Below are 25,180 nucleotides of genomic sequence, written 5' to 3'. Positions count from 1 at the left end.
GTATGTGTTTTGTGTTTGGTTTCTTTCATTCAACACTGTGAAATTCATCCTTTTTCCTCTTTCCACTATTCTTTATACCTATCCATTTGCACAGGCCTTGGGGATCTTTGGCCAAGATTATTGTAATTATCTCCCTTTCAGTTTTACCACCTTCCAGTCCTTCTTTCATGCTGCCACCAGAGTGATTTCTCTACAACACAGAATTAGATCATACAAACCTTCCTGCTTCACAGCCTGCCAAAGCCCCTTGAAAGCCATCACTTTGGTCTGGCCCTGTGTACCTTTTTCTCATGTCCTCTCCCATCATTCATTCCCTCATAAACTCCCTCTGCTCCAGCCATGACTAGAAGTTAAATAGGCAGACATGCATCTGTTTGTGCAGTTTGCTTTGCTCAGAGTGGGTAACTCCCACCCAGCAGACACGCTGAGCCTCTAAGACCCTCTAAGGGTCTTCTGTCCTGTGAGCTTTCCTACACTCACCCAGCAGAGATAACCACACACATCCCCCCTCGTTCAGCCAGTACAGTATTGCACTTACTACATTGTAGCTTTTCGTATCACTCTCCCTGACTAGATTGAGTTTTTTTAGGACGGAATCCCCAGTAGATGCTATATATACATACTGTTGAGAAAAAGAATAAGTAGCATGGCTTACTATGACTATACTATTGTCGCTGAAAATACATGGGTGTATAGAGCTTTGGTAAATTACACCCTTATATAAAAAGTATTCACAGTGTAAGCTACAGTAGCCCTTTGGGAGACTGTTGGTAATTATCTTCTAAAGTTGAGCGTTCACGTACCTCATGACCTAGCAGTTCCAGTGCTAGGTAGATCCAACAGAAATGCATGCACGTGTGCATTAAGAATAATACACAAGAATTCTCATAGCAGTGTTATTATTAATAGTCAAATATGGATATAGTCCAAATGTTCATCAGTAGTGGAATGGATAAATTATGTATTCATGCATTGACAAGCCATAGAGCAATGAAAATAAACAAACCACAGCTATATAAAGAAAAAGGATGAATTTCACATTGTTGAGTGAAAGAAACCAAACACAAAACACATATATTGTGTTTCATTTATTTAAAGTTTAAAAACAGAGGGTGCCTGGGTGGCTCAGTCAGTTAAGCAGCTGCCTTGGGCTCAGGTCCTGGGATGGAGCCCCACATCAGGCTCCCTTCTGAGCAAGGAGCCTACTTCTGCCCCTCTCCCACCTCACACAGGCTTGCTCGCTCTCTTTCTCTGTCTTAAATACCATCTTAAAAAAAAAAAAGTTTAGAAACAGGTAAAACTACATAGCATTAAAAAGATGGGGGTACAAAAGGACTAGTGATAGCAAGTGGGTATATAAGACTTTTAGGTGATGGAAGTGTTCTATTTCTTGACTAGAGAGTAGCTGTGTGGATGTTTTGTGAAAATTTATTGGAATATACATGGGGTTTTTGTGCGTGATAATAAAAATGGTTAAAACCATAAATAATTAATGAGATGCCATGTTTTACCCATCAAATTAGCATTGACTTTTAAGTTTTTAATACTCGAGGCTGGTGTGAAATATATAAGACTATATATAGTCTTATGTGCTATAAGACTTAAACCTTCATATAATTCCAGTGAAAATAAAATTTATTATGACCTTTATGGAAAGCAGTTTGGTAGTGATTTTGAAATATTTTAGGACATGGATCCTTTTGGGCACCTAGGTGGCTTAGTTGGTTAAACGTCTGCCTTCAGCTCAGGTTGTGATCCCAGGGTCCTGGGAGTGAGCCCCACTTTGGGCTCCCGGCTCAGCTGGGAGCCTGTTTCTCCCCCTGCCTCTCCCCTGCCTGCTGCTCCCCATGCTTGTGCGCTCGCTTGCGCATGTGCTCTCTCTCTCTCTCTCTCTCTCTCTGTCAAGTAAGTAAATCTTTAAAAGATATATATATATATGTATATCGATGCTTTTTATTGCAGCTATTGCCTCTTAGGAGTATGCCATAAGAAAAAAATCTGAAGCATGAATATAGATATGTGCGTTAAGGATGCTGCTGATCACAGGAGCACTGCTCCTGCGTGGGTCATTCAGACGTCTGCCTTCAGCTCAGGTCATGATGTCAGGCTCCTGTGATGGAGCCCCAAGTCAGGCTCCCCGCTCAGCAGGGAGTCTGCTTTTCCTTTCAACCCCCCACCTCACTCACGCACACTTTCTCTTAAATAGAATTAAAAAAAAAAAAAAAGATGTTAATCACAGTATTTTTCACAGTACAAAATCGACGCTAGAAGAATGGATTATATAAATGATGATGCAATGTTACTAAAGCCATTAAATTTTTTATTCATGAAGAATTTTTCATGACAGAAAAATGCTTCTAAGTTAAAAAGAATAGGGGATCCCTGGGTGGCGCAGTGGTTTGGCGCTTGCCTTTGGCCCAGGGCGCGATCCTGGAGACCCGGGATCGAGTCCCACATCAGGCTCCCGGTGCATGGAGCCTGTTTCTCCCTCTGCCTATGTCTCTGCCTCTCTCTCTGTCTCTCTGTGACTATCATAAATAAATAAAAGTTAAAAAAAAAAAAAAAGAATATGGAATTATAGGGGTAGTGTGATCTCATCTAGGTTTTAAAAAAAACATAGTAAATAGACTAAAATGTGCAAAGCATGCTAAATGCTGCCAGTTACTATATGGATTTCCTCCCTGCTTTTTATATATATTTTTTCCAATTTTTCTGTAAAGAACACGATGATATTTTGAGGGCAAAAATCTTAATTGAAGCTTGGCTTTATTCTCTTGGTCCTACAAGTTATATTTTCTTAATATAGATTAACAGTGTCTTTTGATCAAATCTGCTTACCTTTATGTTACTATTCATGTCTGTCTTAATTTTAATTCTCTAAAAATTAGAAAAAATCAGGTGAATGTTTCTCTAGTTTTCTTAATCTGTAGTTAAATTTCCCCACTCTCATTTCTTTCCCAGGTTTGGAGATGCTGTGAAAGGTAATCTGGTGGTGGGTACCTTATCTTGGCCATCACCATGGGTGATCGTTATTGGCTCCTTCTTCTCCACATGTGGGGCTGGACTTCAGAGCCTCACGGGTGCACCAAGGCTGCTACAGGCTATAGCAAAGGATAACATCATACCCTTCCTGAGGGTGAGTGACCCTCTCCCATACCTTATTGCCTTTTTCTCAGATTTTAGGAGAAACAGTGTGGTCTTCATAGGCTTAGGAATTACAGATCATATAATGTGAAGACAGATGGGTTTTTAGTACAAGACCTTCCCTATGAGGGAAGAGCTTATATGTAAGCAGGGTAGAGGTATTTAACAGATAGCACAGTTGTATCCTGTGCTGTGTCTGAAACTAGCAGCGAGGGGGGCAGGGAGCATTGACTCAGACACTCCCCACATACCTGTGACTGATATATCCCTTCTCTGTACAGGTTTTTGGTCACAGCAAAGCCAATGGGGAACCTACCTGGGCTTTACTTCTAACTGCTGCCATTGCAGAGCTGGGGATTCTTATCGCCTCCCTGGACCTTGTGGCCCCAATTCTTTCTATGTAAGAGTCAGTTCTTCTCTTCACTGTTTCTTGCTTTTGTGATATGTACTACATGTTAATTTTCCTCAGGCATATAATAGTAGTGATAACAGAGTAAGCCAAGTGCAGGTGTAACTTCACCTAAATAATACATATTCCAAAGAAGTTTCAAGTAAGGCTGACTTTTATAATTTCATGGTTTCTTCCTACCTGTATAGCTTCAGAAGTTCTTTGCCTTCATTTCTGATTTATTATCAATTGGTTATAGCTTTCACCGCTGCTGTTAGCTTTGATCCTTCAACTGTGACATAGTGATGACTTAATATCTACCTGGCACTGGGCAGCATGTTAGGAATACAAAGATGAATGACACAACCCTAAGGAACCGATGATAAAGAGACTAGTGGTCCTTGTGCAGTGTGATGAGGACTGTGGTAAAGGTGAATGCTACCGTGGAAGCTCTAAGGGGAGGCACCTGAGTGGACTGAGACTCAGGAAAGGTTCTCTGGATAAAGGGACACTTGCATCTTGAAGGAGGACATTATTTACCAATCAACAAAAGAGTGAGATGTCCCAGACATGGAATGTAGGTAAAGGAATTGAGGAATGAAACGATGCAGCACATCTGAGAATTGAAAGTAGTTTGGCTTTGATGGGAGGGTGCCTGTTCGGGGGTAGCCAGGCAGAGACGTAGGTAGAACCAGGTCACAAAAGACCTAGAACTTTTACCTGGTGGTAGTGAGTGATCCTTTGAGAATGGAATGATCATATTTATGTTTTAGAGTAATCTGGTATAAAAGGTAAGTAAGAAGGAGGCTAAAATTGAGCTGGGAATGCCAACTGGAAGCTTATTTAATCCAGCAAGGAAAAAATGAGATCCTGAAGTAAGGTAATATAGTAATAGAGATGGAAAGGAGGGGAAACGTTTAAAAATTTGTGAATGGGTAGAATCCATAGGACTTGATAAGTCAATTTGGAACAAGGATGAGTAACAAAGAGGAAACTGGGATTATCCCAAGAACAACTAGATAAAGAGTAGTTGTGTTTTTCACTGAGAGAGAACATAGGAGAAGGAGCAAGTTGTGGGGAGAAGTTAAGTTTCTCTGCATCCTAGTCTAAATCAAAGGCTAGTGGGCTGCACCAGAGACTTAAATACAACAAGGTCTATTTAAAATAGCCCTTGGGGGATCCCTGGGTGGCGCAGCGGTTTGGCGCCTGCCTTTGGCCCAGGGCGTGATCCTGGAGACCCTGGGATCGAATCCCACATGGGGCTCCCGGTGCATGGAGCCTGCTTCTCCCTCTGCCTGTGTCTCTGCCTCTCTCTCTTTCTTTCTCTCTGTGACTATCATAAATAAATAAAAATTAAAAAAAATAAAAAATAAAAAAATAAAATAAAATAGCCCTTGGGAGAGTCATTTTACAGTGATAATTATGCCTCTTAACTTCTTTGATTCCACCAGGTTTTTCCTCATGTGTTACCTCTTTGTGAACTTGGCATGTGCTCTGCAAACATTACTTCGAACACCCAACTGGAGACCTCGGTTCCGCTACTACCACTGGTAAGTCTGCCCTTTTTCTTCTTCTTCCCCACATTTTAACTAGAAAACGAGGAGAGTCTGGGTGGTCAACACAGTTTTTCTTGGCCAGCCATTCCATACTGCCTATTTCAACATCCAGTGATTCCCTGAATTTCCACCATCTTATGTGTTTTTTCATAGGTCACTTTATAATTTATAACACCCACTTAGAATAAAGATCAAAACTATGAAATAAATATTTCCAGCCTGCTGCATTTTTCCAGGTTAAACCAACCTACCCTTTGCATATCTATTTTCCCATTTCTCTCTTAGCTAAGCACTGAATGTCATAAATTTTCTGTCTTTTTCCTCATCAGTTTTCATTCTCAAACTGTCTTAAGTTTCATTTAGCAGGTAAGAGTGTGAGCTCTGGAGTCAGATGACCTTAGCTCAGTGTCTGCTCTACGATTTCCTAGCTTTGTAACTTTTAACAAAGCACATAACCACATAAAATCTAATTTTATTCATTTGTAAAATGGACTGATAGTATTACCTGTCTCATGGGATTTCTTTGAGATGATCTGAAGTGCTCAGCACAGTGCCAGGGACGTAGTAAAGCTCTCAGTGAAACTTTGCTGCAGTTGCTGCTGCTGCTTTCAAGTCTCCCCAGTCCTAAGGGGGTCATCAAGCTTTTAGCTGCCATCCTGTCTCCTCATTTCTTTTCTATCATAGCTAAAGGTTCCTTAGTATGTCCTGTTGCTACATTCCTCTTTGCTAACTTTCTCCTTGACCCTTTCCTGGCTTCACTTTCCAGTGATGAGCAGTAGTGTGACCTTTATAAAGTGGCAAAAATTTGGATCCTCACTGATTTTATCACCTCTAATCCTCTTTCTAATTTTAACCTTAATTAAACATCCACTGTGAACTTTGTTGTGTTACTATTTTGCTTCTCCTATGTTTTTATTAGATCCTAATTTTCTCCATATTAACAACTCTCCTGTTCACTCTTTGAAATTCATCATAGAGCTAAGAAGTTCATTCTGTACACAGAAGATCTTCAGTAAGCATGATTGTCTACCTAACCTATTTGATCAAAACAAGCATTTCATCATTCTCTGCCAAGTTTCTCTCTTTTTTTTTTTTTTTTTAAGAGGGAGACAGGGGGGAGAAGATGAGCCAGGGGGAGGGGGCAAAGGGAGAGGGAGAGACTCTTAAGCAGACTCCACACTCAGCACTGAGCCCAAAGCAGGGCTCGATTCCAGGACCCTGAGATCATGACCTGAGCCAAAATCAAGAGTCAGATGCTTACCCCACTGAGCCACCAGGTGCCTCTCTGCCAGGTTTCTTTTATGTAAAGTAGAGAAACTAATGGCAGATTTTCTTCAGTGGGTTCTGCATGTGTATGCTAATGAACATTCATAAGGTTTTTAGCAATATTTACATGAAATACTTTTTTTAAAATATCGTGTTAATAATTCTAACTACATGCCCCGTCCCTGCTTTGCCAAGTAGTTATTAATTCATTCACAACTGTAGATAACTTTTCGTTATATCCTACTCATTTATGTTTTCCCAGCAATGGGAAACATCAGGACAAAGGATGGTTTGGGCCTCAGTGCAGATCTACCGACTGTTGCAGTCCATGATAAGACAACTATAATAATTGAGAAAAAGCATTTAAAAACTTATAGCAACCTGACCATTGTCACAATATCCAGGGAAATAGTAATTTTTCTAATAATTCATCTTTATTGCATTTTACAATATAAATTATAATTTATAGTCTGTAATATATTAGAATTAAAAAAATAATAACAACCCCTCATCAGTTTAAGAAGCACCTCCAGCACAGGTTTCTTTTTTAGCTGCTTAGAAAAACACTTGTTTGTGTTTTTGTTTTTAATTTTTTAGGGCCCTCTCTTTCATGGGAATGAGTATCTGTCTGGCCCTGATGTTCATTTCTTCCTGGTATTATGCCATTGTAGCCATGGTAATAGCTGGTATGATCTACAAGTACATTGAATACCAAGGGTGAGTCTGTGGCTTCGACCTTGATTACTGCTAAAGGTATCAAAACTAACTAGTTTGGGTAGAGTCGGCCCAGAGAAAATTGCATGAAGGATCCAGGTAACCTCATATATAGATAATATAACTAAATTTTATATCTCCAATTCTTTAGCCATCTGACAGACACAAGCATACAGAATCAACAGGGGGAACCTACTGAGAAAGTGTGAACAGATCAGTGAAACAAATAACTAAAAGAACATGTCAAAAAATGATGATGAGTATTAAAGTATAGCACAAATATAAGTATTCTTGCTTTTGTCTTGAGTCTAGGTATTATCTCTGAAATGAAAAAGAAATTAATCCTGAATAACTTTGTAACAACTAAGACTTCAGTAACAACTTGCAAAAATTAGGAATAAATAGCACTGATTCAGAAGATTACATTGAGTTTTGCTTTCTCCTCATTATTCTCAAAATTTAAATTAAATTTTGAGTCTGTATAATTTCCTTCTCCAGATTGCTATTTTACATTACTGCCTTTAGTTACATAGGCCAGATGAGTGATGCTTCCAGTCCTTATCTGAATTGTTTAGTGTGCAGTGTAGTCCATCGATGAAGGGCAGTGTGGGTCTACTTCCTCTGGGTTTATGATGTTAATAAAGAGCATTATATGAAGAATTAACCTGGGCTTTAATTTTCTACCTGGTGTATATGTTAGTTTTAGAGAAATAAAAAAAAAAACTTTGTGTTTTGAAATTGTACCTGCTGTGGTTTAAATCTGTCCCTGCTGTTTTCTCTTTTTTTCTCCCAGAGCAGAGAAAGAATGGGGGGATGGAATCCGTGGACTGTCCCTCAGTGCAGCCCGGTTTGCTTTGCTTCGGCTTGAAGAAGGCCCTCCACACACTAAAAACTGGAGGTATAGAAATCAAGAGAGCTTAGTGGTGTGGTGCTTGGCACATGGTTAACACACAGAATGGTGTGTTTCAATGATTACAGGATAAGGAATTCAAGCGGCTTGAGGAATTGGTATAATGCACCTGTTTTGAATGATTCCAAATCCTTCATACTTTCTTCATGGGATATTTGATCTAGACTTCTACCATTTTTATTGTTCCTTGCAGAATGATCAATTTGTGGTAATACTGTGAGGATTCAAGTAAACATACACCCTCATCCTGTCATTCCCTTTAATCTCTTCCTCCTGCCCAATTACATGTTTTATACAAAGCTCCTGAATTAAAGGGTAGAATTGACATTCTCTTCCCCAAACCCAAAGTGTTTTCTCTTCCACCCTCCTGCCAACATCTTTACAGGCCTCAGTTACTTGTGTTGCTGAAACTAGATGAAGATTTACACGTCAAGCATCCTCGCCTCCTCACCTTTGCCTCACAGCTTAAAGCTGGAAAGGGTCTCACTATTGTGGGTTCTGTCATTGTGGGGAACTTTCTGGAGAACTACGGGGAAGCATTAGCTGCTGAGCAGGTAAGAGCCAAGGCTTATTGACTTAGTGGAATTTAGCATATGGCTTTGTGATGTTAAATTGTAAGATGCGGTGTCTCTAAGTTAATCCCTTTCCTTAGTGATCTAGGAAGTTATTTGTAGAGCTTACTAGTTCACGCTTTTTTTTTCTCTTTAAGATTTTATTTATTCATGAGAGACACACACAGAGAGGCAGAGACACAGGCGGAGGGAGAAGCAGGCTCCTACAGGTGGGGAGCCTGATGTGGGACTCGATCCTGGAACTTTGGGGTCACACCCTGAGCCAAAGGCAGACGCTCAACCCCTGAGCCACCCAGGTGTCCCTAGTTTAGACTTTTGAACAATCATATTCTCCCTAATAATAAGATGGACCAGAAGTAAGTTAGTTATTTTTTTCCATCTGAAAAACATTACTAGGGCAGCCCAGGTGGCTCAGCGGTTTAGTGCTGCCTTCAGCCTGGGTTGTGATCCTGGAGACCCTGGATCAAGTCCCACGTCTGGCTCCCTGCATGGAGCCTGCTTCTCCCTCTGTCTGTGTCTCTGCCTCTCTCTCTCCTGCTCTGTGTCTCTCATGAATAAATAAATAAAATCTTAAAAAAAAAAAAAGCATTACTAAACTTTCAAGATTGTCAAGATTTTCAAGATTGTCAAGGCTACTGTTTCCAGACTCTAAACATCGACTGAGGCCTCAGAAAAGTCATGCAAATAAGTCTGTCTCTTGAAGTATGGAGATGGTTCTGCTCAATCTGGTGACAACGAGGAGCTTTCCTTTCTCCTTGGCTACACTGGTATCATGAGCAAGATTCTTTCGCTTTACTTCTGATTAACTTGCCAAGTATAAGTTCTCCCTAAAAAAGAAAGTTTTCTTTTTTCTTTCCTTTCCTTTCCTTTCCTTTCCCTTTCCTTTTCTTTTCTTTTTTCTCTTCTCTTTTCTTTCTTTTTGATGTGGGACTCGATCCTGGGACTCCAGGATCACACCCTGAACCAAAGGCAGACACTCAACGGCTGAGCCACCCAGGCATCTCTGTTTTCATTCTCATTCTTACTATAAATGATAAAACTAAACCTGTTGCTTAGAGAAATGTATAATTACATTTCAAAAATTTCACTGGGTTTCATTTTAGAATACTTTGAAGCCCTAAAAACTAAAAATGCTAAAGAAACAGTCTAAGATGATGGTAAAAACAAATAAAAAGCACAGGATTGGAAATCAAGAGACCTTGCTTATTGTACTGATTTAATCTGTGCCTTTAGGATAGAAAATCCCATCCTCTTTCTACACCATCATTCCCTTCATCTTTCCACCAAGAGAGTGGAGTAAGAGTAACATGAACTGTTACCTCCAAAATGGCTTGAGTAAATAATAGCAAAGCAAAGACAAGGTTCATCGGTAGTCACCATTAAAATATTTAAAAAGACGGAAATAAAAGAAACGAAGAGGACGCCTGGGTGGCTCAGCGGTTGAGCATCTGCCTTCAGCTCATGGCGTGATCCTGGGGTCCCGGGATCGAGTCCCACATTGGGTTCCCTGCATGGAGCCTACTTCTCCCTCTGCCTGTGTGTCTGCCTCTCTCTCTCTCTCTCTCTCTGTGTCTCTAATGAATAAATAAATAAAATCTTAAAAAAAAAAAAAAACCCTGAGAAAATTCTTAAGAGAAACCAAATCCTCAGATTGAATTTCTAGTATTATATGAGTCAGGGCATCGCGGCAATTGAGGAAGGAAGACCGTGCTCACGCTCGCCTGGTCAGTTAAGAAGGAAGATTGAATATTCATTTTGTGGAGAGCCCTGTTCTTGATTTGTTTGGTATGCTACAAAGAAGGAAAGGCAGAGGGAACCCCATGTGGTCAACCAGCAGGTCTCTTGAGAGTAAAAATGTCAAAGGATGATTAGATTGCACTGGGTTAATTTTAACTTTTTGGACTCTTTAAGGGATACAGTCTTATGCAGAGTTTGGAAAAAGGCGGGGAACATAATAAGGAGGGGTAATAGGCTGAAAGTTTCAGGGTGAAGCAGTTCCACATTAAGGTTCTCTTTTGCAGACTGTAAAGCATCTCATGGAGGCAGAGAAGGTGAAGGGCTTCTGCCAGCTGGTGGTGGCGGCCAAGCTGAGGGAGGGCATTTCCCACCTCATCCAGTCCTGTGGCCTGGGAGGCATGAAGCACAACACGGTGGTGATGGGGTGGCCCAATGGCTGGCGCCAGAGTGAAGATGCTCGAGCGTGGAAGACTTTCATTGGTACCAGATGCTCTGCATTTTATCCTGAGGGCCCAAATCAGGGCTACCGTTAAATCGTTAAATCTCCGTTACCTTAACTTCACCCAGTAGCCTCCTAGGGTAGAAGCCCGTGATGTTGCTGCACCATAGTGTCATGAGGGCACTTAAGTAACTGCTAACATTATTATCCTTATTCTCCTCACCCCCTCCAGCCTTGTATGATGTTCATAAGGTATCTCTGTCAAGTATCATGCTAGGCATTATCTCTGAAAATTGCCATCTTTTCATCTGTGATCTGCCACACTGACGTTCTCATGAGAATTGGAAGGATTGTCTTCCATCACAATCTACAGAATTCACATATCCCCTCAGAGTACAGTGGTCAGAATATACCTAGTAGATCATGGTTCTGAAGCTAATGCTGTTGCTGTTAGTCGGATTCTTCTTAATGATGGCCGCCACCTGATAAGGCATATAAAGCCACTGTGTAAACAGAATACCTTCTTACAGAGATGTTAAAAAGGGGGTGGGGGGTGTCATCTTGCTTTCCTGATGTGGTGGGGAGCAAGGCAAGCCTAAGGAGTCTTCCCTGTCTCTCCCGATCTCTGTTCTCCCCAGGCACAGTTCGAGTGACGACTGCTGCCCACCTGGCCCTGCTGGTGGCTAAAAACATCTCCTTCTTTCCCAGCAACGTGGAGCAGTTTTCTGAGGGCAACATTGATGTGTGGTGGATCGTGCATGATGGGGGCATGCTCATGTTATTACCGTTCCTACTGAAACAGCATAAGGTATTTCAGACACCTTTTGAAAAAAGTCTTTCTCCTTTAAAATTTGTCCTAGTTCACTAGACAGATCCTTCCTCTTTGATTCTACAGTGTTGGGGCATAGAAGAATTGGGGATTTTTCTAAGTTGCCCATGATCCTAGCTCCAATCTTAGGAGTTTTCTTTCTAGTGCTTACCTACCTATCTCCAAGTGAGATTCAACAAATTAATAAAGTTTCATAGGAACTCTTGGAAAAACATTAATAAAGTGAACACGTCCATTTTTAAAAAAAAAAAAAAAAAAAAAAAAAAAACAAAAATGACCAAAGCCTCTCAAATACTGGAAACCTAGGTTCTGGTGTGATCATATATATACACACACACACATACACTCATCCTTTGGTAAGACTAAACTGAAATTTAAAGTAGTGACTATTAGAGTCTGCGTAGGGCCATCAACATGCTTTCTGAGTACAGCACCCTCTTAATGTATCATATATCTTTTGCCAATTTTCTTCTTGTTAGGAAATTAAGAGCTTCTTAAAGCTCTTTTTAATGTGTTTCTTAGTCAAGCGTTTGCCCTTGTACAACAATACAGCAGCAGATAAGAAGCTTAGAACAAATATCCTGATACTATAGCAAGGTTTCCAAGGCAAAAGGTGACTTATGTTTTAGGAACAAGTCTTGTTTTGCCTTCTTGCCTCTAACTTCCCACGTATGTATGGTGCTGTCTCAGGTGTGGCGAAAATGCAGCATACGGATCTTCACAGTAGCACAGCTAGAAGATAACAGTATTCAGATGAAGAAGGACCTGGCTACCTTCCTCTACCACCTTCGCATTGAGGCCGAGGTGGAGGTGGTGGAGATGGTGAGAAAGCTGAGTTTGAGATCAAACAAACCATCCTTACTTCATTTCCTGCCCTGTCTTCCTAGAACTTGTTCTGGATTGGGGAAATATTCACCTGCAAATGTGAATTAATCCCTTATTTCCAACAAAACCCTAATATATGGAGTAGATAAGTAGAATATGTATGTGTTGTGTATTTTTATTTTTGCTTTCTTGTTACACAGCCTTTATAATTCTCTCAGAATCATGTCTGCTTAAATATAGTTTTATTAAGTTTTAATTCATATGTGCATGTTAAAGTAACATAGCTTTTTTAATAACCTGGCAGTATTAAAAAATATATATGTGTTTCATTTCAAGGAAGCATATATCCAATTGGTAGATTTTGGAAAAGACTCTCGGGGCTTCTAGATTTAATCTACGGTCCATAATATCTTATAGCTCAGTGACTGAGCAAAGTGGGGGGTGAACTTAGCTTGATATTGTGATACTTTCTCTGGCTTAATTTAATGAGTGGAAATGGAAGTGTATGGTTCGTCCTTCTTTCTTCTTTGTGCTTATTGCCCATTCCTGGTGTTATCTATGGCAGCATGACAGTGACATATCAGCTTATACTTACGAGCGCACCCTGATGATGGAGCAAAGGTCCCAGATGCTCCGGCACATGCGACTATCCAAAACAGAGCGGGACAGAGAGGTGAGAGCCTCCTGTTTTCATGGAATCTTGGCCCTGTGAAGTCTTCATTGAAAGGGATGATACTATATTGTTTTCCTAGAATGGCACATTCTTCCCTTCTCACTTTATCAGTTCTTCTACTATAACCACATTATTGTTTGAAAATAACTGAAGCTGAAGCATGAGAGGAAATTGGGTATCTATACCTCTCATAGCTGTGTTGGGCTCTCCTCAGGCACAGTTGGTGAAAGACCGGAACTCAATGCTTCGATTGACCAGCATTGGCTCTGATGAGGATGAAGAGACAGAAACCTATCAGGAGAAGGTGCACATGACTTGGACAAAAGACAAGTACATGGCATCCCGGGGACAAAAGGCTAAGTCAATGGAAGGATTCCAGGACCTGCTTAACATGCGTCCGTAAGTTTTGCAGCTCACAAGCTTATCACATAACGTGGTATCCTAGTCAGTGGCACATACGTAACTCTGCCTGGACACACAGGATGAAGTCCGTTCTTCACATCACCCCAGATCCAGCCTCTTTGTTATTTGCCTGTGCCTGTCAGCTACCAGTTAGTCTTGTACATAAGCTAACCAGCCTTCTTTCTCACCATACTGTGTTCCTGGCATAAAAGAAACAAATGTAGAATGAGAAAATCCAGGATATTAACGTAAGGAAAACATTTGTTCATTACATTATTCATAACCAAAGTAGAAAAGCTCTGTATTTCATGGTGTTTAAAGTTGACTGTGTGTCTAGCTTCCTCTTTGCCTTAACCACCTCTGTTTCTCCCTTCTACCCATCCAGGGACCAATCCAACGTGAGGCGGATGCATACAGCAGTGAAACTCAATGAGGTCATAGTTAACAAGTCCCATGAAGCAAAGCTGGTTTTGTTGAATATGCCAGGGCCACCCCGAAACCCTGAGGGTGATGAAAACTGTATCCTTTCCAAGAGCGGAGCTACCAGTAGGGAAGTCGTTAGTGGTTCTGAGATGCGACCACTGAGTAGCCTTCACATCACTGTCTGTGCCCACATTCGTTCTTGAGAGGGGAAGGCTGCTGAAAGCCTTAGGCAAGGATTCTTACACAGCAATGAGATTGAGCCCCTCTGGGGGAGCCGGGGGTCCACAGAGAGACTCTTGAGGTGGTAACTCTGCAACATGATTGCTGACATTCACAGTACCGAACCCTTTCTGAAACAGTCCTAGAGACACAAGACCCACATCCTTTTTCCTTTTCAGGCTTCACCCACTTCGCAAAGCCTTTCTTGTGGATGTAGTTAGGGGAGAAGCAGTTTAAGTGAAATCTTCTCAGAGGGGAAAAAGATAAGGGTTTTTCCTCATACCCTCATCACACCTCATTTTTTTTATGGGCCCCCTTCAGAAATGCAGTGGTGTAGACTAGCCCTCTCCCATCAGTACCATTAAGGAAAAGAGATTAAGGAAGAAAAGGAACTGGCAGAGAAAACTGATTTGAGCAGCTCCCTTAGAAATTACTTGGGTTCTCTAGCAGTCTTAGGAGCTGCCCTGTGTGGCTCTTCTCTTTTGGCTTATTTTACTGTGTTGTACACACACATTACTTGTGAGTTCCCTCGTTTGCAAAATAACATTTAGAACAAAAATCTAACAAATGAAGGTCTTGTATTATACACGCAAAAGAACTAGATCCCTGGATTAGTTCATAGGGGATAACCGAATCCAGAGCTCAGACTTCTCCCATTCTGAGCAGGTCATAATTAAGACAAGCGTGTTAACTTTGCAGCGTTGTAGTCAGACAAACCCCGATTCTCATGACGTCAGGCTGTAAAGTGTGCTCTTCTCCTTGACAAGTTCTGAAGACATGGAGTTCCTAGAAGTGCTCACCGAGGGACTAGAGCGAGTCCTCCTCGTCCGAGGTGGTGGCAGTGAAGTGATCACCATTTATTCCTAATCTACTCCTGAAGACTCTGCGTTTCTAAAAGGCCTCCCCTTTCTAAAAGGTTTCTGCATAGAAGGCCAGCTCCTTACTACCACTTCATCCAGTAGAGGCTGGGGTTCTGTACACAGCACACTGAACTTCTTGACAGGCTGAGCCTCAAGTACTTGTGCAGAAAAGTACACGTCGTTCTGCTCTTTGCTACCATACAATCTCCAGTCCTGACAGGAACAACTTCAGAACACTGGTCAAGTCCTGAAAGCCATGTCTGGCCTAGCTGAAGACAAATTAGAATTAACAAGCTAAACTATTAAAATGAATTGGCAAAGGGGATGCTAGAAATTCAGCTGAAGACAAAAAGCAAGTACACGTCCGATATTAAAGGGGCATCTCCAAAGTCACAATTCAGTGATGACACCATGGGGGTAAAAGAGACACAACTCATCGTAATACAGACTACATGGCTAAGTATGTGGGGACCTAACATCGTTGTGGGGTATCCTGTGGCAAACCAAGATGAAAACCTTTTTTAGCTCATTTTCTTTGATGTATCCACTCCTCTCAAGGACTCTGTTTTATATTAGAGTACTAATATACAAACACTGAAACATGGCTGCAGCCTCTAATTCTTCCTTCAAAACAAGATTCCCCCAAAATACCAGTTTCAAGGACACAGATTGTGTTGGTCTACATGTCAGCTGGTTCTCAAAATCCATTCCATGGTTAACATTGTAATACAAGCATTGTTATCCTGGAAATTGTCTCTTAAAGGTGGAGTAAAAAGAATATCTTTCAGGTTTTCAAATGGCCAAATTAAAGTTAACTCCAAAAGGTAGCTATTAAGATCTACAGAAAGTCTTTGGTTGCCTGTGCGTCGTGGGCAGTACATACAAGCTATTACCTAGGACATCTAGGTGACGATGCACCTTGACCAGTAGTTTCTCCTCTCCTTTCTTTTTTGCCCTCTGGGTTAGTTGACACAGGTCCAGAATCCTAGGAATGAAGACCAGCTAGAAGACTCACTGAAATCCCTGAAAGCTTGGGACTGTGTTTTAAAAGGGGAATCTAGCAATGGAATTTGAAGTTCTAGAGCCATACTCCTTCCATAGTGCCAAAGATTGAGCTGCTGCTACTCTCCCTGCCTGCTTCACTGAAGTGGCACAGGATTGGCACTGGCCTGTCAAGAAACTTCTTTTTCACTAAGAAACTGTGGACTCATTTCCAAAGCCATAGCAAAGACATAAGGCCCTCAGCTCACCTAAATACCCAGAGTCTGAGCATTTTTCTTTTTTCAATCTTCTTCTTCATTGGGACTGCAGGAACTTGGCTCTGAACTAAGATTATCCAAGCCAGCAGTCCTCTGCTATTCCATTTGCTTTCAGAAAGCTCTCAGCGTGTCAAGGAAATACTTGTGCAAGCTTAGCTTTTTATTTGCTGGTCATAAAACATTCACTGGTTGTCTTCATTTACTGGTCATAACGCACCAGGCTTTCAAGCATAGGGAAACTGCTTTGATTGGTAACTGAGAATATGTGAAATGTTCATTTATTTTATAGGACAAGTATTTAGAGAAACTGTTTTGCCTGTATTCATGATCACTTTTATCATTTTATTAATGACAAATAGTGCCACTCTTTTTTCCGTATCCTATTGGATACGGAATAAGCAAACCTAGATTATCAGCAGATTATTCATTTGAACCTTATGGACAGAGGAGAAGACCCTTCAGTACGGCTTAGAAATTGAGTATTTTGTTTCCTTTGTTCTTTTTTTCCAACCTCAAGACCTAGTCAGGGTAGCAAAGCAGACACAATTTTAAGTTTTTCCTGCTCCTTCCTGTAGAGGGTAGAGGCATTGTTTACAGCTTCCACTGTAATACTCTATTGTTTAGTGGAGTCCACGGTAGTGGGACAGGTACCCTAGGACCCAAGATATTGAAGCCCTCGTGCTTTAAAGGTCAGCCTGCCCAGGAATTCCTCTACATCTATATACTTCCTCTCACCAAAGTGGTTGATGCATATGTATTTTTTTCCATATAGAAAAAATATGGGCAGAACAATGTTAGTTTTAAAAGAGCTTTTTGTGGTTGGAGCTCTATAAGGAATCTTTTTAAAGGGATAAGGGAATTAATAATATCCCTTTTAAAGGGATAGGGCTATTAATATAGCCACTGCTTTAGCCTCTAAAACATAAAATCACCATTACTTGGGAAAATGGTTATTAGGCCAGATTTAAACTCATCTCTGTCTAGAGCATTTCATGTCCATGTGTTGCTTATGTTGTTTGTGAAGTGTCTTGTCTCTTCTAATCACTGCAAATAAAGCAATACTGAAAACTTGATAAGAGAGAATGCACCTTAGGGGAAGGGGCTTTTGTGTTTCAAGGAGGAGGAGAAAGGAAAGACCTCTTCCTGCCTCTTGACCAAAAGCCAGCTTTTAAGTCTTAGCTATGATTTACCAGGGCAGGTTATAACAATGTACATTCTCCAGTTGCTGGCCCTCTGCCTTCTAAAGCTATCTTAAAAGCTGAAGTGTGAATTGCAGCATCTGCTTGACAGGTGCCCAGTTCCTCTTGGCAGGGGAAAGATCACGCCTGTGTATCTTCCTTTGCCTCAGATTCCTGTGGCCCCAACTAGCGCACCAATCCTCACTCCCCCTAAATGTGTTAAAAATCCATTATTGTGGATATTAAAGTAGCAATTATACTGTAAGCATATTTATGTGCTCTTTTTGTCTGGTTTTTTTCATCATGTATAATCTGAATCCAGCATTAGTTTCTCACATCTTCCACAAGTGTCTCCAACAGAATTTTTATGTTCCCAGGTTGTGTTAAATAGAGGTGAAATAAGGAAAATAGATTTAAGGGAAACTTGTGCAACTTTTTTTTAAGCATTGTTCTCAACCATTTAATTTATTGAAAGGAGATGCTGCTGTGGTTCTTGAGTTAGCAGCAACCATTCTTTTGTTTACATAGAGTTACAGTTTTATTTGTTGTTTTGCTCTGTACTGGAAACATAAATAAAGTTTTCTACATTATTTTCAGTCAAGGGCTGTGGTATAGTTTCTTTGTGTTTGCAGTGATAACATATGTTGTCTTTCTGGGATTGGTCTCCTCACCAAGGAGTAAAGAGAGCTTTGGGTTCTCTTCAGCATAAGTGCTAACACTGAGAGTTAGTGTGCTGGGAAAGAGCCGACATAGGCAGCAGGTGCTTCTTTCTCAGGTTCACAGAAGCAGTCCTCCACCACTGAACTCCATCCTCTGAAACAAGGTAAGTAGGTGATTGGTGAATGGGTGTTGAACTAACTCATCACATACTTTATCTAATCACAGGCTCTATTTCACTTTATGCTTAAAATAACAACTTCCAAATTCCCAAGGGATCTTTATTAAGAAATAAGCTCCGATACCTCAAATCCCTCACCATCCAATGGGTCAGCTATTTACAACTCCCCAAAATTTAACTCTTCTTTTGCCTTACCTCAGGGGGCTCAATGAAGGCTAACCAGTCTGATGCATGTGTAGGCAGCAGTCCCATTGACTGGCACTTATAAACAGCCAATGCCAAACCCATGAGGTTTCCAATGAGATACACCAAGCCCTGAAGAAACTTCTGGCTTGAACTTTCTAGCATCTTGAAAGCTATTAGGGTAATAAAAAAGTGTCAAAACCAAAACGACTTTTTTTTTTTCACATAACGTATTTTAAAATAACATGGAGCAACCCAAACTAAGATTAGCGAATAGGACCACTAAAAGTGAAAAAAACATAAGCTCCATTTCCCTCCTCCAGGCCCCCACCTCTACCATCACCACCCTGCACACCCTCCCCCTGGCAACCAGCTAAGAGACTTTCATGGGTTTCACTGAATTTGTCTTTAATTCTTAAAACTAACAGAACGGTTGCTGTATCAAGAATACTTACTGGCTGAAATGGCCATAAGTGCCTGAATGGGCCGCCAAGCCATCATACACACCATCATAGTAGGGAAGATGGAGATAGTATTGCCTGCCATGTACATGATGAAGAGGTTCATGGGAATCTGTTTGAGGGGCCCCAAGGCGATATCCCAGCAGCGCTGAAACAAACACAGTGTTAACCTATGATTCTATCCTCAGTCCCCCATTTGTCGGATCACCAGCATTCAAATGAACGCAGTGCCCAATTCTGTACTTCTGACTAAGCAGACTCCTCCATTCTAGCACCTCTGTCTGCCCTTCTCCATGTTGCCATAGGAAACTTGCTTTTCTACTAAAGCTAAGGCATCCTCACCATTCGTTATGTTTTTCCCCACTGGTTTTCTTTCCAGGTGGCATTCTTCCCCATGATCTGGCTAAAAAGAAAAAACAGACTTCCCTACTTTTGTTCTTATACTTCTGCATCTCTCATTGCCCCACCTACAACTGAAGAATGAGGTAAATCCATAGAGTGGGAGATTAGCATACCTCGATCAGTAAAAGAACAAACTGACAAGATTCAGAAGACCTGAACAATATTATGAACAAACTTAACCTGATATATACCGGACACTGCACCCAACATTTGGAGAATTCGCATTCTTTTCAAACACACATGGGACATTTACAAAAGCTGACTGCTTGCTGAGCCTTGAACATGTCGACTCTCAACCCAAACAGTACAAAGCAAGTTCTTTGTTTATGATGCAATTAAGCTAGAAATCAGCAACAAAAAGGAAACTGAAAATTCCTTACACCTTGGAATTAACAAACGTCTAAACCACAAATCAAAGAACAAATTAAGGGATCCCTGGGTGGCGCAGCGGTTTAGCGCCTGCCTTTGGCCCAGGGCGCGATCCTGGAGACCCGGGATCGAATCCCACGTCGGGCTCCCGGTGCATGGAGCCTGCTTCTCCCTCTGCCTATGTCTCTGCCTCTCTCTCTCTCTCTCTCTGTGACTATCATAAATAATAAAATAAAATTTAAAAATTAAAAAAAAAACAGAACAAATTAAAAGGAAAACAAATATTGTTAACGAATAACAAAAATGCCACATATTAAAACCTGGGGGACACAAAGCACTGAAAAATTATATGACTACAAATAAGCATCTATTTTGCAGTTTTTAAAGTCTTTAAATTCCAGCTAACATACGGTGTAATATTAGTTTCAGGTGTACAATATAGTGATTCAACATTTCCTTACATCACCTGGTGCTCGTCACAAGTGCCTTCCTTAATCCCCACCATCTGTTTCACCCATACCCCTTCCCACCTCCCCTCTGGTGACCATCAATTCCCTATCATTAAGAGTCGTGTTCCTTGGTTTGCCCTTCTCTTCCTTTTTTTCCCCCCTTTGCTCATTTGTTATTTAAATTTCATATATGAACGAAAATCATATGCTACTCTCTAGGTCCATCCATGACACTGCCAGCATTTATTTGAAGAAATTATAAAAAGGAATAGATTAAACCCAAGGAAATGAAAAGGAAATAAAAATGAAAAAAGGAATTAATGAATTGTTCTGTAAATCAACAAGGCTAAAGGTGGTGGGTTTTTTTAAAGATTAATAAAAATACTAGTGAGCCTAATGAAGGAAAAAGAAGAGAGATTCAACAGTGAGAATAAAAGAGGGACATCTATATAGTTCTTGCAGTGTACTAAAGTGACCATATTACAAATCTGGGGAAATGGATAAATTCCTAGAAGAAATACATGGCATAGTTTATTGAAAATTGTTTGCTTCTCCCTCTGCCTGTGTCTCTGTCTCTCTCTCTGTGACTATCATAAATAAATAAAAGAAATTAAAAAAAAAAAAAAAAAAGGGATCCCCGGGTGGCGCAGCAGTTTGGCGCCTGCCTTTGGCCCAGGGCGCCATCCTGGAGACCTGGGATCGAGTCCCACGTCGGGCTCCCAGTGCATGGAGCCTGCTTCTCCCTCTGCCTGTGTCTCTGTCTCTCTCTCTCTCTCTGTGACTATCATAAATAAATAAAAGAGATTAAAAAAAAAAAAAAAAGAAAATTGTTTAAGAAACTGATTCTGTAATTAAGCCCAGATGGTTTATCTTGGCAAATTCTAAACATTTAAGGAAAAAATAAAGCCAATCTTATATAAACTCTTAAAGAAAATAAAAAACATTCTACATAACTCATTACATTGGGCCCTACAAATACTAAAACCTGATACGGACATTATTAGAATAGTTCATAGATCATTATCACTCCTAAACCTAAATGCAAAAAATCTTACTAAGCAAAATATTATATCTAGCAACAGAAGAATATATTACTATCCCTTTGAGCTTATTCATGTTAATAGATGGCCATAGTTAAGCAGTTCCCTGGTGTGTCACTTACATAAAAGATCATTTATCTGGGAATTTAAAGATCAAAATTCATATTACAATTTGATGTACCAAGATGAAAAATGATATACTTATTGAGAAAAGCACTGAAAAGCTGTCATTTTCATCTAAAAAAAATCACTGCATTTAATGAAATGAAGATCATTTAGTTCTAAACAATATTAAGGATAAGAGGAAAGAAAGTGCCACCTGTTTTATGTGCTTGGGAGACAAAACCTACTCATGGACCTTACCACTTACATGGTAGCAAGTATAACATATAAATTAATACGAGAAAAGGATAAGCAGGATGGGTAGTGCCGTGGGGTTTCACTGTGAAGGTGATACGCGAGCGATCTAAAGGAGACGCGAGAGCAAGTCATAAAGGTATCTGGGGAAGAGTGTTCCAGGAAGAGGGAAAGGACATGTGCAGGCAGTCCGAGATGGAAGCCTGCCCGCTGTTTTCAAGGAGCAGCAAGGAGGCCATTCTGAGTCGAGTGGAATGAAGAACACACGGGAGAGTGGTAAGAGACGAAATCACTCAGGCCAGAATGACAGTTAAAACAGGAAGCAGGGAAAAACAGCAAATTCTTCATCTGTCTGAACATAAAGCAAAAAGAATATCCTGACACACTGGCTGAGTGGCTGTAAGGGAACTAGAGTGAAAGGGTAACATCAACTCTTCCGCACTGGCACTAATAATTTTCAACCTACTTATATGTTCAAACATCTTATTTTTCCAATTTTTTAAAAAAAATTTTTAGATTTATGATAGTCACAGAGAGAGAGAGAGAGAGAGGCGGAGACACAGGCAGAGGGAGAAGCAGGCTCCATGCAGGGAGCCCGACGTGGGATTCGATCCCGGGTCTCCAGGAGCGCGCCCTGGGCCAAAGGCAGGCGCCGAACCGCTGCCCCACCCGGGGATCCCCTATTCTTCCAATTATTAACTTACAGCTTTTACTACTGTAAGTTAATGTCGAGCAGTTCATCTACCCACATTAGGGATGAGACCCCTAGAGCTGGGTATTCACATGCAGCCTGGGAGAGGAGGGGGCCGAGCAGGGCGGCGACCGCTGAGCCTCTGTACCTTCTCCACCAGAATGCGGTCCGTCTCTTGCACGCTGGTATCCGGCACCTGCTTGTCCAAGTAGCCGACGGGGTACAGCGAGTCGCCCTGGCCACCGCCCCGGTCACTTCGGCTCCTAAGGAACCAAAGCAGGACACTAAGGCTGCAGCCCCCCGCCCTTCGTACTCCGCATTCCCGCTCCACTCGTCATGGAATAAAGACCCTACAGCACAGCCGCCCAGACTGGAACACGCCGTCTCGTGGGTCCGCCAGACGCCCGCCTACTGAGTGAGTGAAATCAGGGTCCTCTAAAGACCAGAAAGCTCCACGTCACGGGAGCTCCCATCACTTCAGAGGGTCCGCCTGGGGGATGCGGTCCCGTTCCTGTGGCTGTTTACCGGGCTCCGCCCCGGTTGCTCACCTGCTGCCTCCTCCGGGCCCGCTCAGCTCAATGGCCCACTTGAAGCGCCGGCCCCGGCTGGCCACCAGGCTCCCCTGGGCCGTCATGGCGCCCGCCTCCCCCCGGAGCAGCTAACCTCCTCACTCTCCGGCGGGGTCTAGGCCCGGCCCCGGACGCCGCTACGTCTGGGTCTGCCCGCGGCCCGCTTCCGGCGCTTAGCATAGACGTCACTTCCGGTGTGGACGTGGGCGGAGCCTGCCTGGGGGCGGGAGGCCCCGGCGCGGAGGAAGCGCGGCCGCGGCTCCCCGGGTTGCGCCGACCTGGGGGTGTGTTCCCGGGACCCCGACGTGCACGCGAGCGAGCGAGCGAGCGGGAGGGCGGCGGTGCGGTCCGAGGTCGCCTTCTCGAGTTCCTGCGCGCCCCGGAAACACGAGGCGCGGCGTCGGCGTCCACCTGGGGCCGCGTGGGGTCCCTGAGCGGGCGCGAGTTCCGTACCGGCCTCCCGAGGTGAGCGAACGCCCGCCAGGTCCCGGGACGTGGGCGCGGGTGTTTATCATTCACGTGGCGCCGATGCTGCCGTGAAGTTCTGGGGCGGGGCGCGGCGGGGCGGGGCGGGGTCCGCGGCCACGGCCGGGAAGACGTCCGGAGGCGTGTCCGGTGCGGAATGGTGGTTTCGTTAACGCCCGAGGACGGACCTGGGGTTCCCCGGGGGGCCGACGACCCCTGGGGCCGGGGCGCTCGAGGGAAAGGGAGATTTCCAGGCGAATGTGCGTGCGCGGACGAGGACCTGCGGGACGCGGGCGGCCTCGCCGTGGCCGGGTTAAGGCGCTTCTGCCTCCAGTTCTGCCTCGACGCTCGGATTCGCGGCAGTTCCCTCCCGGGACTCAGCTCGTGGAGAAGCTGCTGTTCCCCTGTGAGTCACGGAGACCTTGCGGGACCCTCGTGTCTGTAGGACCGGGACCCCCGCGCCTGGGCTGCGTCAGGGGGCAGCGGCGCCGCGGAAGGTCACGGGGTGTCAGCTTGCGCCTGCCCTCCCGCCGCCAGGTGAATCCTGTGACCTTCCTGCCCCAACGCCCGGAGCAGCGCGGACGTGGGCAGCTGGGGGCTTGGCTTTCCGGTGGCCTCCCTTGGATCCCAGCTCTTTACGTACCTGTGTGACTTGGGACACGTTGAATACTCAGTGCTTCAGCCTCTTCGTACGTAAGACTTGGGTGATCCGCCTACTTCAGGACGCCCGGGTGGCCGGCTGTTGAGCGCCTCCCTCCGCTCAGGGCGCGACCCGGGGCCTGGGGTGAGTCCCGCACCGGGCTCGCTGCGTGGGGCCTGCTTCTCCCTCTGCCTGTGCCTCTGCCTCTCTCTCTGTGTCTCCCATGAATAAATAAATCTTTTTTAAAAAAAAAAATTAGCTACTTGCAAGGCTTATGAGGGTAAAAGGAGTGCCTGCCACGAATGCATTTTTCTTTTTTTTTTTTTTAATTAAGAAAGTAAAGGAGCGCCTGGGTGGCACATTTGGTTAGGATCTGCCTTCAGCTCCGGTCATGATCCCAGGGTCCTGGATTGGAGCCCTGCATCGGGCTCCCTGCTCAGTGGGGACACAGCTTATCCCTTCTCCCTCTACCTCTGCCCACTCCCCCACCCATGCTCTCTAGCTCTTACTCTCTTTCAAATAAAATCTTAAAAAAAAAAAAAAAAAAAGAGCACACTAGCTATTGGATTTTTGTATTGAGTTCTATACCTATATAATGTAACCTGTTATTGGATACCTGTTTCCCGTTTTTTTTTCCCCTTTTATAAACAGTGTTTATAAACCCTATGTCTTTTCTTACTAAAATTCCTAAGAATGGGGAACCCTGGGTGGCGCAGCGGTTTGGCGCCTGCCTTTGGCCCAGGGCGCGATCCTGGAGACCCGGGATCGAATCCCACATCGGGCTGCCGGTGCATGGAGCCTGCTTCTCCCTCTGCCTGCGTCTCTCTCTCTCTCTCTCTCTCTCTCTCTCTGTGACTGTCATAAATAAAAATTAAAAAAAAAATTCCTAAGAATGCAGTTGCTGGATCAAAGATTGCACTTTTTTTTTTTTTTTTAAGATTTTATTCATTTATTCACGAGAGCCACTGAGAGAGAGAGGGGGGCAGAGACTCAGGCAGAGGGAGAAGCAGGCTCCATGCAGGGATCCCAACACGGGACTCCATCCCGGGACTCCAGGATCACACCCTGGGCCGAAGGCAAGCTCTAAACCGCCGAGCCACCCAGGGATCCCCAAAGATTGCAAATTTTTAAGGAATTTTCATTTTAAATGTCTTCTAGCAGTATCCATTTGCACCCATTTGCATTCCACCAGCCTTATATTATTTTTAAATTGGTTTGAAAATGGTTCTGTATTTTCAGACTTTTATTCCTTTGACTCCAAGTTATCTGATATGGTCAGGGTTGGGGTGATGGAAGAAGAGTGCTATGAGAGTCTGTGCTAG

General features: G+C 43.0%; 3 protein-coding genes across 7 annotated transcripts in view; 2 read left to right on the top strand and 1 right to left on the bottom strand.

The window, feature by feature from the left end:
* The window catches only part of SLC12A6 (solute carrier family 12 member 6), an 89,338-nt gene extending 71,343 nt beyond the window's left edge, over positions 1–17,995 (top strand). For all 4 annotated transcript variants that reach the window (XM_041744259.1, XM_041744258.1, XM_041744260.1 and 1 more), the window contains 13 exons: positions 2,962–3,136; positions 3,426–3,544; positions 4,984–5,082; positions 6,952–7,071; positions 7,862–7,966; positions 8,364–8,532; positions 10,572–10,767; positions 11,365–11,534; positions 12,246–12,377; positions 12,946–13,053; positions 13,268–13,452; positions 13,841–13,974; positions 14,873–17,995. In XM_041744259.1, the coding sequence (XP_041600193.1) occupies positions 2,962–3,136; positions 3,426–3,544; positions 4,984–5,082; positions 6,952–7,071; positions 7,862–7,966; positions 8,364–8,532; positions 10,572–10,767; positions 11,365–11,534; positions 12,246–12,377; positions 12,946–13,053; positions 13,268–13,452; positions 13,841–13,974; positions 14,873–14,964 (1,804 nt within the window). In that variant the 3' untranslated portion in view covers positions 14,965–17,995. The remainder of the gene's footprint in view (positions 1–2,961; positions 3,137–3,425; positions 3,545–4,983; positions 5,083–6,951; positions 7,072–7,861; positions 7,967–8,363; positions 8,533–10,571; positions 10,768–11,364; positions 11,535–12,245; positions 12,378–12,945; positions 13,054–13,267; positions 13,453–13,840; positions 13,975–14,872) is intronic.
* Positions 17,828–22,874, bottom strand: EMC4 (ER membrane protein complex subunit 4). Of its 2 annotated transcripts, XM_041744267.1 has the most exons (5): positions 22,733–22,874; positions 22,333–22,447; positions 18,871–19,024; positions 18,428–18,588; positions 17,828–18,207 (listed from the first exon to the last, which is right to left on the bottom strand). In XM_041744267.1, exons 1-5 carry the CDS (start codon positions 22,816–22,818, stop codon positions 18,172–18,174), a joined length of 552 nt encoding a protein of 183 aa, XP_041600201.1. In that variant the 5' UTR covers positions 22,819–22,874; the 3' UTR covers positions 17,828–18,171. The 2 variants fall into 2 exon arrangements, with proteins under 2 accessions (XP_041600201.1, XP_041600202.1); XM_041744268.1 differs by lacking the exon at positions 18,428–18,588.
* A 213-nt stretch (positions 22,875–23,087) lies between these two features.
* The window catches only part of KATNBL1 (katanin regulatory subunit B1 like 1), a 55,665-nt gene continuing 53,572 nt past the window's right edge, over positions 23,088–25,180 (top strand). Inside the window, exon 1 of the mRNA XM_041744262.1 lies at positions 23,088–23,218. The gene's annotated coding sequence lies outside the window, so the exon portion shown is untranslated. The remainder of the gene's footprint in view (positions 23,219–25,180) is intronic.

This window comes from Vulpes lagopus, chromosome 2 (assembly GCF_018345385.1).
Source record: "Vulpes lagopus strain Blue_001 chromosome 2, ASM1834538v1, whole genome shotgun sequence".
NCBI classification, from domain to species: Eukaryota; Metazoa; Chordata; class Mammalia; order Carnivora; family Canidae; genus Vulpes; species Vulpes lagopus.
The sequence above is the reverse complement of the archived record's forward strand: the minus strand, read 5'-3'. Positions and strand labels throughout refer to the sequence as shown.